The following is a 14,696-nucleotide window of genomic DNA, read 5'->3' as shown; positions in this document are numbered from 1 at the left end:
TTTAGACTTTGCACATACTTGGTTCGGGCAAAATACACACTCGATATTACCTGTACGTTTTCCACGACCATGGAATGCAGCAATAGGCACCAAATCTAGTGAGTCACCAATGCTGCAAAAATTGTTAGGGTTCAAACGATGAAGGGAAAGACAGACTCAAATCAATAGATGATGAGCTGTAAGAGAACACTAAATTGCATGAATTGATTGTGCCAAGAATTGGAAAATCCAATTATCATCAGTGATGAGGAATAGAGACATTCATAGGAAACATTGCATGAAGAATCAAAGACAATGGAGCATATATAACCAGATAAAGATAAGCGATAACTTCAGCCAAAAACACAGAAGTGATAACTTCATGACGCAACACTATAGTTGATGAAGACAAAGACTGTGTGCCAATTAGGATACCTTACAGCATTTCCTAATTCATGTTTGAAATCATTGGGTTAAGAGGAGTGGTTAGAGGGCCCAAACCTATTTCACTAAGCATGTGTTTATGATGAGTATAAACAAGGCTTTCTTAATGAACACTTAACAAAATTTTAATGTTTGAAGCAAGGTATGTCATACCGTATCGAACTGGACAGTAGAGAGCGTACCATACTATACCAATTCGGTACTAGTATGCAGTACGAAAGGCATACCAACACTTGATACATCGAACCGGCCCCTATACCAGACGTACCGACATAATAACAGAGTGGCACTGGTACGGGGTCCGGTACTAAGACAGCATACCTCGATCTTAAAAAAAAGGATAAAATAGTTTAAAAAACTTAAGTATATATTCTATATGTGAACACTGGAATAATGTTTCATTATCATCTTCTCTTTCCATCTTCAAACTTGTTAAGTTTCGTAATCCAGATGTGAGAAATATTACTGATATGAAGACAAACCACAAGTCAAATGTTTTTTGTAATATTGTTGCTGTTTTTACTCTGGTTCATTATTAGATCCAAGCCATATTCAGTGTCAAGAAATAATTGAGAATATAGTTAGATAGGCATTTCCTAGGTCACAAAATAAAAACAGAGAGCATTTTTACCTGTCCATGTAATCTTTCTTTAACTTCAGCCAGTTATTAGACCGCTTAGAAGGCTCATATGTGGCATCTTTATCCAATGTTTTGATAATCAATCCTTCACAACTGCATTAAAAAAGGAAAAATAAATACATACCTAAAAATATGGCAATTGGATATAAACAAGGGAATAATTGGGCTTCTCGAAAACCTCTAAAATACAATATATTGTAAATTTTTGTGGCATCAAAAGGATGTACAAATAGACGTAGAACAAATGTTGACTAAGTAAACAAGACAACGGATCGCAATCTCAGTACTGGGTCCCATATCGGTCCGATATCAAGTTGATATGGTACAATATACGACACTCAGTACATAGAAGCATACCAATAGAGTATTGGTTCACTATAATTTTTTTTCATTTTTTAGGTTGTTATTGCGATTTTAAGATTTAGGGATCTTGGAAAAGTGAATTTAAGATTGTTTTAATGCTATTTTATTTCATATCGGTCCTAGAGATTGTATGATTGCTTGACAACCACACATTGTAAACCGCCTCATAAATCACCATGAATTACATAAAGTGGATCTAGATTTACAAAAAAAAATATTATCTACTTTTAAACATTTGACTTGTATAATTTAATTTCACTTAATAAATGTTGTAATTTATAAGGTAATAAAACTATGCATGTTATCATAGAAATAATCCCTATTAGCAATACACATTGCCATATTTTTCATGATTGTTAGTTGAATTAGTATTTTTTATGTTATTAAAAACTTAAAAAATTGATAGCTTACATCATAATGCAACAAATGACTGAATTACTTCAGAAAATACTTCTAAATTATCTATAAAGGATACTAATTTTCAATTTTTATTAAGTAATTTTTAATTAAAAATAACATTAAATTGTAAAAATAAAAAAAATAGTTATGATTCATACTAATTTAGAATCCTACCAAAGGTACTCCATATATTTTTTCAGCCTATAGGTATACCTTAATCACCACTTAATTTCAGAACTTATTTGAATTTGGGTTTAGGTTCAAGTAGCCATAACCATGCCCAAATTTAAACAAATTGATGCCAAAAAAGATAGCAAGTAACATGCACACCCAAACACATGCTACCAATTTAATTTCAAATATTATTTTTTATAATTTTTAAATAAGAAATATCTTAAAATTTACATGATCAATGAAAAATGATGATTTGTTCTTTAATGCATAGATCACCCTTAGATCTACCCTTAATCACCACTTAATTTTGAAACTTATTTGAATTTGGTTTTAAGTTCACGAAGCCATAGCCATGCCCAAATTTAAATAAATTGCTGCCAAAAAGGATAGCAAGTAACATGCACGCTCAAACACATGCTGCCAATTTAATTTAAAATATTATTTTTTATTACTTTTAAACAAAAAATATCTAAAAAATTACATGATCAATTAAAAATGATGATTTGTTCTTTAATGCATATATCACCCTTAGATCTACAACATATCATGAAATTAAGCCAAAATAAAAATTTTAGCATGATTACCTTTATTTTACAATTTTTTAAACTATCTTAGGTTTTTTAAAAAGAAAAGATCAAACAAGAGGGAGTGGATTATACCTAATCTTGGCTTGGATTAGGACTCGACACCATAAAAAAAATCCTCTCTCTCATAATTTTCCTCACTTTCCCACCCTTCCCTTCACGTTCTCCGTAGAAAAGAGAGGAGAATGGCATCATGATGCCTTCTCCCCTTTTACTCAGGTACCGAGCAGAACCGGTTGCTTCAGATTGATTTTGCAAACCTTCATCAGAACTATAAGGAAGTGATTAACAGACTACTGAAACCAAAATTTTGTAATACCTATGGCCATCAAAAAGATATACAAATAGATATTGAACAAATGCTGACCAAATTATCAGACTATGAGACAGCGGTCAAGGGCTAACTATTGATACCAAAGCAAGTGAAAAATCCTGTTTGCATGAGTAATGCCTATAAAAGAACTCTTAGTGTAAGGCTATAGCAGAGCAGATGATATAGGAAAGGAAATTTCATGCTCCATACTGTAGCCTATGAAGTCAAAACTCTGTAAATATCTCTAGTTGTTTGTACAAATGATGTTTGGAGAGGAAAACGGATTAACTACAGTATCATCATCTGCTTGAAAAAGACCATAGAAGCAGGCATAGAAAAAAACCAGCCTCAACTACCATAGACCATAAGCAAAGACCCATAGCAGACAAACTAAAAGATATTCTTATATAGTTGATGTGTGTTTCCTCATTATGCAAGCCAGCAACAAATGTATTTGTCTATGCAAGTGTCAATTCTCATATACTACAAATTGAGATAATTTTGTGAAAAATCCTCATCAAGAACAAAAGTAAGACACAGAGATATGCTGCACTCTCATGCAAAAATAGTACAACATCAGATGTCATAAGTAAAAAAAGAAGAAGAACGATTCATCTCCTCTCCAGGCATTACCCGCTGATTGACACTTCTTAATAACGATATGCTTCTTGTTTATCTATGAACTTGAATTTTATTATTTTTTAATGTTCAGAATTCACCATTTTGTCCTCATCTTCCCTTCACTCTGAACAAGAACTTTTACATGGTAAAGGCATAGAGATAACCGGCTATACAGTGGGGTTTTGAACTGTTTATCTCCAAGGCCATCCTGAACGCTTTATTATTGAATAATATCACAAATTTAAAGAAGGTAATCCAGTTAATCAGTTTGAATGTTCTTGTATACATCTACCATGCAGCAGTCCCTATATCATCGGCACTAATTTACATTAAGAGCTCTTTAGCAGACTTTCAACTTCAGAAATATGCTTATCTTTTCTGATATGTAATTTGATTAAGTCTGTTGAGAGGTAATGAGAGAGTAAAATGTCAGGCCATCATAAGTCGTAACTGCATTTTTACACTCCCCTCCCAAGAGAAAATAAAGAAAACATATAGTGCTTTTGTTCCAAAGGAGAGGTATGCACTGAAATGTCACACTAATCAGCATCTTGCAAAATTATTACCAACTAGTTTTATAGTCTGATAGATCATGAGCAGAATGACAATGAGATAGTTATTAATCAATATGACACGGTTATGCAGCCATTCATCTCTGCTTGCAAGATATAATTTGCTATTTCAACTGGAGGACAATAAAGAATTTTAAAGCTCCTATCTATTACCATGTTCTTCCAGTCTCACAATTATACACCTATGAAATTAAAGATATCTCTTGTGGTCCTCTCACTTCTACCACCAGATACGGTCATTAACATGTCAAAACTACCTTTAAGCCAACAAATTTCACACATTAATTCATTGCTGTGAAAATAGAAATGAGATCCCTGTAACAAGGATAACTAAGCACTGAAAGGTCCGTCTTCATAAAGCCTATTTCCAATATATATTATAAAAAAAGGTTAGCACGCACAAAATTCTTGACAAGCAAAACATGGCAAAAGAAACATGGGTAAGCACAACATCCTAGAAGATAAAGAGCTCATTACCAGTCACAAGCAGCAACTTCAATAAAAATGAGAAACTGGAAGGTCAGATGATGCTTACTGAAAATCACATCAAAATATGCATGTATTGTAATTTCCAATATAATACCTGGAGTTGACAGCTGCTTCAAGGAATTTCTGTATTTCCTCGACGTCATTTGTTATTATGGCAGTTGCAAACTGGAATACTCCTGGCACTTCCTCAAAAGAACTGTAGAGATGCTGTAGGAAGGAAAGCCATAAATCATGAAGGATTTATGTCTAATCAAAATTTGATTCTAAGGATGAAGAATATACTATCTTATAAACAAAATGCAAATACTAAAAGAATTAGACAATGCATTACCCTATGCCAAACCAAAGCAAGCTTTGTACAAGATGATAATGCACTTCCAATTTGGACGATTAACAAGAGAAGGGATACACAAATAAATTCAAATAACTACAGAAACATGGAACAGAAGAACAAGAATTGACTCTTTGAAATATAGGAAGAAGAAAACTATTCGCAGAACCTAGCCACAAAATATAATAATTTACTAAGACTTATTAGTAACTATTTCATATCCATCACTTTAAAGTTAATAATATAGTTTTCAAATCCAAAAGCACTTAAATTCAATTTACTGTAGACTCGATTTCAATTAAAACATTATGCTTGTCTTCATGAAGAATAATGAGACTTTCCTTTGCTACCCTATTAAATTAAGGATGATGACAGCTAAAAGGAGAGAGGCAATAAATCTTGCTATTCAAACCAAGGAAGGCCAAACTGGACCGAACCGCCCGGTTCGGCCTATACAGAGCCGACCCGGTGGAAAACCGGGTCAGTTCGCCTATTGGAGTCGGTTCCGTCCCAGAACCGGCCGAAACCATTCGGAACCGGCTGGTTCCGCTTAAACTCAGTGCAAATCGTCCAGTTTGCACCGAGACCTAGTTCTGAAATGGCCCCCCTCCCTTTTTCTTTGTTTGCTAATTAAAAGATGTTGGAAAGGCCTTCTCGGGCCTTCCCAACATTGTTTCTAAGCTCTCCGGCTTTTTTTCTTCTCCTCATGACGAAAATCACATCAATTCAGCACAATTGAAGAAAGATCTAAACCTAAATTAGGTGTGCATCCTCTATCCCATCTCATTCTCTCAATTTTTTTAGGAAAGTTTTAAAAAATAGCTCAAAATTTGCAAAATAAGAAGAGATCATGCTAAAAATTTTAATTTGGGCTGATTTTATTATATGCTATAGATCTATGGATGATTTACACGATGACATAAAAAATTTTAATTATTGGATTATATATAATTTTTAAAAATTAATAATATATTTTTAGATTAAAAAATAGAAAAAAATACATAAACAATAAAATTTAAAAAAACTGTAAAATTAGAAGCGTAATTAGGGGCATGCAAGCTGCTCTCTAAAAAAATTTAGTATTCATTTATTCATATTTTGATGCGATCATGCACACAGTGGCCTAGGCCTAAATTTTTAAGAAAATGAGAAATAAGTAGCTTTTGATGCATGTCCATGGGTCTAAAAAATATATATAGCATTCATTGCTGGATTCTATATGGATCTTATTGAAATAAATTTTTTTAAATATTAATGTTTAAAAATTAGTTTTAAATTTAAAAAATAATTAAGAATATATAAATAATACTAAAAATTATAAAAAAAATAGTAGTATGTATTACATAATTCAGAAGTAATTTTTGAATTAAAAAAATATTTTTCTACTAGAAGCATCGCCACTCGACGAGATTTTAGATATTGGTAAGAATATTGTAATTTAAATATATGTAATTGATTGTACTATTTTATATTTTTTACCTCACTACTTGATTTGAGGATATTTTATATTGTTTCTTGTAGTATGCAACATCTCACTAAACATTTTATGATTTGTATCATTTTAAAATAATAAGATGCATCATTTAGGTTAAATCGGAATCAAAAAAACATAAAAAAAAATCAAAAAAACATTAAAAAAAAATATCAAAAAAAATTTAAAAAGCATCAAATTATACTTAAAATTATTGAAGAAGTTCAAAAGGTTTGATTACCAATTAAATCAACTTGAAAAACTCTAAAAAAAATTGGACACACCGAAGAATACTGTATGTCGGTAGGGTACCAAACCGGTAGCATACCGACTTGTCCGCTGACTAGTACAGATCCGGGTACCAGTTTGGCGAACCTTGGTTCAAACAACATGGAAAAGAATAAATGCGTAAATAATAAGTTTACAACTCACAACGAGGAGGAAAAATGTGGTATTACAGTATACAAATAGATCAACAAACTAAAAACAAAAACTGTCAATGCCACTTTCAAACCCATGCTGCTAATTCCAGATGATGTTTTGATTTTTCTATCTGTCATTTATATTACTTTTTAAAGAATCATAAGTTCATAACCCTAACCAAGGTTCTTAAAACCGAAACAAACAGCTTGTGATTTAACATAATAATCATCATGCGCTTTCAGTGCTTTGCAGGAAATGTCTAGATGTACATAGCAGTAGGTTAGCGATAATGTTTCTACATAGAGCAGTGTTTTTGATACAAAATCATGGCTAGGATATTGCTGATTGTGGCATCATTACAATAATATAACCCTACATGTAGTGACGCAAGGAGTAGAGAAAGAAGAGGGAGGAGAAGGTTATTAGTTATATGTACTTTTGGAGAATCATTGGATACCATTAACCACGTATTAATCGAAACAACTTAGTGATACAGTCATAATGCACAAAGATACACCCTAATACATTACAATACATATGAATATGCTTGACAGTTATAAGAGAACCATGAAAAAGTAACTTTCAGCAAGTTTATTTCCTGAGTGATGGTAATTCAAGGTTGGTTTGAACTTCGAACTAAGTTTGGAATCATTTAAATAGTGAGGTATCTGTCTTTTGAGAGAGACATATTAGGAATAAAATTGCATAAATCAGAGGGTCCATGGTATGATCTGTTTCTAAGAATCAAATCTGGAACTTAAAGGTGCAAATTCTACAAAAATTTTCAGAATATAAAGTCATAATCAAGTTTTAGTTAGATAACATCATTGCCTATCAAAATCACCAAGTGTCTACGGAGAATTCATTGATAGAGCAGTATATCTTTATTATCGATATCATGCGATCGCGTACCAAGTATAGACATGGTATGATCATACAAGCATACAAAATGTGATACATAGACTACAATAGTGTTGCATATTCATACATTGTACGCACATGCCATATCGACAAGGCCTATGGGGTATGGGCTATTGAAACTGTACAAACTGGAATATTGTCCTCTCTAGTAGATTATCACTGAAACTGTAAATCAAGTTTACAAATACCTTGGACAGTGACAACGTTTAAGATTAGAAATATTTGCATAGAAACAGAATATGGATGCATCTAGATGCCAATATCAATAGCTAGTCCACACACAAAAAAAAAAAAATAGAGAGGTCAAAGTCCAACTTGCACGGAGCAAAGAAATGGGACTTAAAAGAATGACAACAATCATCATAAGCATTTTTTGTTCAGCTCAAGGTCAGCTTTATGAAGATAAAAGTGTGTATTAATTTTCATAAGTCACCTAAGGCATAAGCATTTAAAAGCAGACGAGACACAGATGGAACCAGGTCTGACTATGGGTTGGAGAATTTAGTTAGGCTTGAGGAAAAAGTAAAATGGATAAACAACAAAAACAAACAAAATCAATATATTGTATTTCTTTGCAGTAACATTTTTAAATTATAACCATGCAAATACCATATGTTGTATGTTGACACATGATATATATTCTTATGGTGCATGAAACAGGTAGAAGTAATTTACACATGATGCTTCACTAAAAAGTGAACAACATTTTCTGGAGATTGTACTTTACAGCATTGTAATATTTCAATATTTTTGAACCTTGGTTGAAATTGTTTCCGAAGAAAGTTCTCTTGCAAATGTTATGATACATGGGACATAGGGTTTTCCGACAACTATAGTCTGATGCACATTAATGGTACACATCAATGCAGGTATTCAGTGAGGATTTGGAATGTGAAAGTAAAATTTTGTGGTGTATAAATTTTAATTGTGCAATACCATGAAAAGTTGGATATGAGTAATTATAGAAATTTATTTTATGAATCCAATCGATGCATACCTGTCTTTTCTACTGTAGAAATCTATTGCATGAGTATTTTGTACTTTCAAATACATATAACATGATGCACAATATCTTTATTATTTTTAGTTATGCATGATAACAGATGAAATTGTTTCAGATACTCCAACATTCACATATAGCATTAATAAAGACGATATTCGAAAGGCACAGCTTTTAACCTTAATCAAAACTAACTGGAAAAGGTAATGATCCATGAAACATGTATTTGCAATATGAAACAAAATTTTGACAAGAACACAACTTTCTTTCATCAATTGGGCAGTATAATACCTGTCGACGAACTTTGAGTTGCTCCTGGAGAAGAGGTTGGCCATTTTTATACAGAATATCAAAGACAAAGGTGCAGACTGTGACTTTTATATCACTTAAGATCACACCCTTACGAGCACGAGTGCTGAGGACCTGCCAAAAAAGAAAAGCAAATGCTCCATGGTGCAAACTTCCAACTAGTGTGCAAGCAAAGTTATTGTATTATAGAAGTTATTTGTTAATGCATTAAGGCTTGTAAAGAAATATATTCCAGAAGGAACCGCAAACAAAACATAAGACTTTTTGTACAATAGTTAGATCTAAACGAATCATACACACAAGACCATCAAGATTAATATTATGAACTGGAAGTGCGAGTTGGATACATATAGTACAAAGTACAAACTTTAATTAAACCATAGACTTCTAGCTATATTTGCCATATGGTACATAGCATACACAGCTAGACTTGCCAGCGAAGTATATATTGAATGGTGAACATAGCCACAGCATCCACCAAACCCATCCTGTACCGCCCAGTTCATGGCATACCGAACTGAACCGGTGCAACACTGGGCCAATTTGGCCTGTCAATTCGAGACTTGTTGCAATCTGGCCCGAACAACTCCAGGTTTGAGTCGATTCGGGGCATCCCTAACCAAAAAGAGAGAAGAAGGCCACAATATGCATTCTCCTCTTTTTTATTTAAAAATCATGAAAGGAAGGGTGGGTTTTCCAAAAAAAATCAAGGCAGTAGAGAGATTTGTTGGTTTTGAGCCCAATCCAAACCAAACCAAGAATAATCCCCTCTCCTCTTCATTTTCCCAAGGGCTAAATGCCAATACTGAAGATCCCCGAAAAAAAGTTATTGAAGATCAGTGGGAGTTACTAAAAAGCATAATGCATTGAATTAAAACAGATATTAATTCTTTTAACGTATACGGGCATGTCATCTTGCATCATGCAACACGCACCATGCTCACACAAGGCCAAGCGTAGGCACGGCACTGTATGTACTACCTAGTGCCAGGCTGGCATAGACTGACTAAAACCTTGGGTGAAAGATTTAATATCAAGATAACTTCAAAGTGAATTGGATGAAGGATAGCCATTAATTATTAGAGTTTGGTACCTGTTCTTGTTGTATACCAAAGAAGATGGCCATGTTCCACTTGTAGAAGTTACAGGAGATCCTCAAAATAATTGTACAAATTATCCATGATGCATACTGAGATTAGTTGACCTAAAAAATATGACCCTTGAAAACGTTTAAACGAGGATATGGATTATTTGTAGAAGGAAGTCCATTGTAAAACCAATCCTGACAGCATGGCTAGAAGTTCATTGGTTGTTAGGTATCTAGTGTTTCAAAAGGCAGCCTTCCAAGCTGTCTAGGCGATGCCTACACTTAGGCAGGACTCTAGCCAACTACTTGTGATTTAGTAGCTCAGATAACCACAATGCGAGGCCCAATTGCTGGACAAGACCCCAAGAAATACACCCAGGTTAAGATGTCAAAGACAAATTGGGTTAGACAATTAGGACTGAAAATCTGATAACCCGACCATACTATTATGAAGTAAGCAAGTTTGGTCCGTACTCCGTAGACTGATAGGCCTATATTTGTTGGGTTTGGCTATGCCCATCAGATCGAACAACCCAAAAGTTTGATAATACATTACATATATAATTGTATATATGTGTATATTCATGGAATTCATGTCAAAACATGCACTTTATCCTCTCATTTTGCATTTTGATTTATTACAAAAATCATTCATTAGATTTAAACAATACCATCAAATTTGAGATGAAACACTACAAAAAGTCATAGTCTTCAGTAAAGTTAGGAGGAAAATACCTCGAATCATCCAAATGATGTTACGAATAATGTTACAAATAATGATGTTACAAATTTGAGATGAAACACTACAACTTTTTTCACTAAGAAAAGTTGTTACATGAGACCCAAAGATATAAGCCAAACCATCAATGAAAACATTAATTTTGGAAAATTATTCTCCTATAGCAATTTAACATCCAATTATGAATCTATATCAAATCAAACTCAAAAAGGAAAAACCAAATGAAATGCAGGAACATATTATATGACCATGTTTGGGTTTCATTCTTGCCAAACCTGACGAGATTCTGTCTTGTTTACACTTATCAACTGTCTTCTTGAGTCAGTTCTTTAATAAGGTGAGTTGCAGCAGTAGGCAGGTCAGCAAAACTATTTTAACCCCCTATCTCTTTCAGATTTGGATGACTCTCTTGTTTGTTTCCAACTTTGTATGATTAATTTCTTGTTTAGCACACATGCCTTTTTGCATTGACTTGCTTGAATTGTTGAGCTTTACTTTTTGAATGGTCAATTAATATGTTATGTTTTTTTAGGAAAATTGTTTCTTATATAAATAACATGCACATTGCTGCACTTTTTGAATGGTTATAATGTTTCAAACTAAAATCTTATGAATTTAATTTGATAGTATAATATGCTTGAAAGAGAATAAAGTAGAAGAAAGACCGTTCACCGTAGAATTTCTCATCAATTTTCATGTTAAGATAATCAGGAAATATGAGCCAAAAAAAGCATAAACTTTGTTTCCCCTAAGACATGTTCTGGTGCAAGCTTACATAGGACTAGGTATGAAGGTTAAAAAATGGTAAAACAGTTTGAATATTGTACCTGGAAAGGTAAGATCTTCTGCTTCTCATGGTCATAAGCAACAATTTCACAATCCAACACAAATGATTTTACAGTTTCCTTTTTGAATCTGTAATTCAGATGTTAGAATTATTTATCACTATAAAATTGATATACCAGGTCAAATTATAACATACAGAACAACACTGGACGAATTGGTTGGTTTGCAAATACCAGGAATAAATTTTCCCTGAACTCTGTCAATCCACAAAAGATAAGATACAGATTAACAATCAGCAAGAGATGAGCAGCTTAATGCAGCTTGAACAAGTAATACAATTATCAAAATTAATTAAGCCCAGTAACCAAAAATGTGCATATTAGCAACTTGATTTATAATACTGCATGCAAGGTCTACCGAACCCGGCCGAACCACCCGGTTCAGGCAGTACCGAGCCGACCCGATGAGAAACCGGGTCGGTTCGCCATTTCAATTCGATTCCGGCCCGTACATTTCAATTCGATTTCGGCCCCTACGGCCCAAAACCGCAAGAGGACCAGCCGGAACCGGTCCCTTTTCGGACCGGAACCGACTAGAACCAGCCAATTCGATGCCGACTCGGTGCAAATAGCTTGGTAGTCAACCCGGTTTCGAACCGGATTGATGTGGGTATTGTGGCATTGCCACAGTGCCACATCATTCCAGTTCGATACCAAACCAATACCGAACCATACAGATCGCCGACCGGTACGGATCCCAGTAATGGTTCGGCGGTCCTTGACTGCATATAAAGTGCAGACTTCCAAGCATTCAATTCTAGCTGATAAAACGGCAGTTGACCTTAACATGCCTCGGTCTCTCATTGAATACCTCAAATATTTATCTAAATATTCTAAAAAAATGAAAGCCAAGATATTTTTATTGACTAGACTTGAAAATATCCGTTCGATGGATTCAAAAGCACTCATGTAGTTTCACATTTCATATTAGCTGATAACAAATCATATAATGAGAAACAAAGCTCCAATCATATCAACAATAGCATGTTATTAAGATCAATAATGCTGCATCTCAATATAAACTGCCCCATGCTAATACCATATATAGACACAATATATTGGAGAAATGTAATTCATCCCTATCATGGAATTAGAGGGTGAGCCTTGGCGCAATAGTAAGGTTGCTCCATTGTGACTTAGAGGTCATAAGTACGAAACACGGAAGCATGCGGTGGTAAGGCTACGTACATCTAACCCTCTCTACAATGGTGGGAGCCTCGTGCACTAGGCCGCCATTTTTTATCCCTATCTTGGAATTGTAGGTCAACAGAAGATATAATTCAACTGAAGACAAGGATATTTTACAAAGTCATCCTATATGGAATATGATAAATATGATGCTAACCATGCTTTCCTTGATTCTTTCCAAACCAGTTGAAAGGTTAACAGTACCCATGCATATATGAGTTCCAATAGAAAATTCCAGTCAGTACACTTTCTGCAATTCTTGCTTGCACAAAAAGAAGTCAGTAACATGATAATGGCAGGTTGTTGAAACCCTGCATCAATAGTTAAACATGCAAACAACAAACCATCTCACATTATGTTGGTTGGCTGGAGTTCAAGATTTCTTATTAAATTTAATAACAAAAGCTTTTGTTCAACCAGTCACACTCTTAGCCCATTGTATACATGGGCATACAATCCCAATATCCATTAAATAGTAAAGTCATTCGTAGACATGTAACAGAACTACCAAAGTATTGCCAATAAACTGAAATTATGAACTGAGAGCGTGTAATTGTATGATAATTGACATAAGAAAATACCAATTATCTTCAATTAACAATATGAGTTCAACAGAAATTGACAGATATGTGAACATATTTTGCTTCTTCCAGAATGAGCACACATTTAAAAATATGTGCAACTAATAATGGAAGAAAGTTATAAGGCAAGTATACCTTGAGATAGAACTGACAACATCCGGGTACTTCCCAGTATTTCGTTCCGCATTACGACTGTATATCTCGACTGATCCATCATCCATGTAGTGTATCTACATTTCACATTAAAGATTAAGACTAAAAATATGTAAAACATAAATGGAGATGATAGTGATAAAAGTAGGTAGTCAAGGCTCAGGAATACCTGGGCACGTTCACCATCATATTTGTACTCACAGGTGAACTCCATTCCCTGGAATTTGTCAATGATCTCCGATACGGCCTTCGTTGGTTTTGCTAACATAGGTCCAATAGGCACACCTAAAGTAAAATTGCATGCCTCTGGAAGTTTCCATACCCCAACTTGAAGAAGAGCAGGGACAATTTTGTCATAGCTCGGAAGTACAGAATATACTTGTTTGATAATTTTTGCAGCCTTGGACGCATAATGAGATAAACAAGATGAGTCAGGAAAAAAAAAAGAGAGAAAAAAAAAATAGATCAATACGAAATGCATTCATACCATGCCTGGTTTTTTCTTTTGTTGGGTGGGGGGGGGGGGGGGGGGGGGTGAGGGATGTTGGATCAAAGTTCTTAAAAGAAATCAGGAGATTGAGGACTACATATGGGTATGGAATAATTAAAAGAAATTGATACATGATGAGAAACCCCTTATTTGGTTGTCTTTTTTAAAAAGTTAATTTAGTGGCAGTACATTAGAGAAAAACTATGCACTTTTTCATGTTTTCTCGTTTAATTTGACATCAGGATATTAGAATTATGCATGGATTCAAAAGTGGCAAACACACAGGTATTTAACTTCATATGAACTAAAGCCGGTCTTAAACTCCTGATAGAATGTGGTAACCATAAACAATAATTGGTTGAACGGGTTCGAAAAAATCTGAAGATGGATTCAGGTACAGAAGCAAGTCCAGAGTTTGCCCAGCACAAAAGTATTACAGATCAACTCGTAAGCTTCAAGTCAAAACAGCCACCTTAGTTACCATAGTTACAATTTGTCATGGCTCTCTTAACAATAGAATTCAAGTAGCTGTTTCATAAACACATTTACTTGGAAACAGATGCGAAGAATGAACAATGTG

At 34.1% G+C, this 14,696-nt stretch overlaps 1 protein-coding gene across 8 annotated transcripts in view; it reads right to left on the bottom strand.

Moving 5' to 3' along the window:
- The window catches only part of LIG1 (DNA ligase 1), a 28,736-nt gene that overhangs the window by 9,654 nt on the left and 4,386 nt on the right, over nt 1-14,696 (bottom strand). For 6 of the 8 annotated variants that reach the window (XR_015972078.2, XR_015972079.2, XR_015972080.2 and 3 more), the window contains exons 5-11: nt 13,796-14,026; nt 13,609-13,703; nt 11,687-11,774; nt 9,016-9,147; nt 4,673-4,785; nt 1,055-1,156; nt 51-112 (exon numbers count right to left, since the gene is read on the bottom strand). Coding sequence is in view for 2 of the 8 variants with exons in the window: in XM_008798827.5 (XP_008797049.4) it covers nt 51-112; nt 1,055-1,156; nt 4,673-4,785; nt 9,016-9,147; nt 11,687-11,774; nt 13,609-13,703; nt 13,796-14,026 (823 nt within the window). In the remaining 6 variants the exon portion in view is untranslated. Of the gene's footprint in view, nt 1-50; nt 113-1,054; nt 1,157-2,658; nt 2,855-4,672; nt 4,786-9,015; nt 9,148-11,686; nt 11,775-13,608; nt 13,704-13,795; nt 14,027-14,696 lie in introns of all 8 variants that reach the window. The other 2 variants (XR_016398012.1, XR_016398013.1) reach the window with 1 other exon arrangement.

The sequence above is a fragment of the Phoenix dactylifera genome, chromosome 12 (assembly GCF_051530095.1).
Source record: "Phoenix dactylifera cultivar Ajwa chromosome 12, Ajwa_hap1_PhDact_Kaust_v1.1, whole genome shotgun sequence".
Classification (NCBI taxonomy): domain Eukaryota; kingdom Viridiplantae; phylum Streptophyta; class Magnoliopsida; order Arecales; family Arecaceae; genus Phoenix; species Phoenix dactylifera.
Note: the sequence above shows the minus strand (reverse complement) of the source record. Positions and strands in the feature narration are given on the sequence as shown.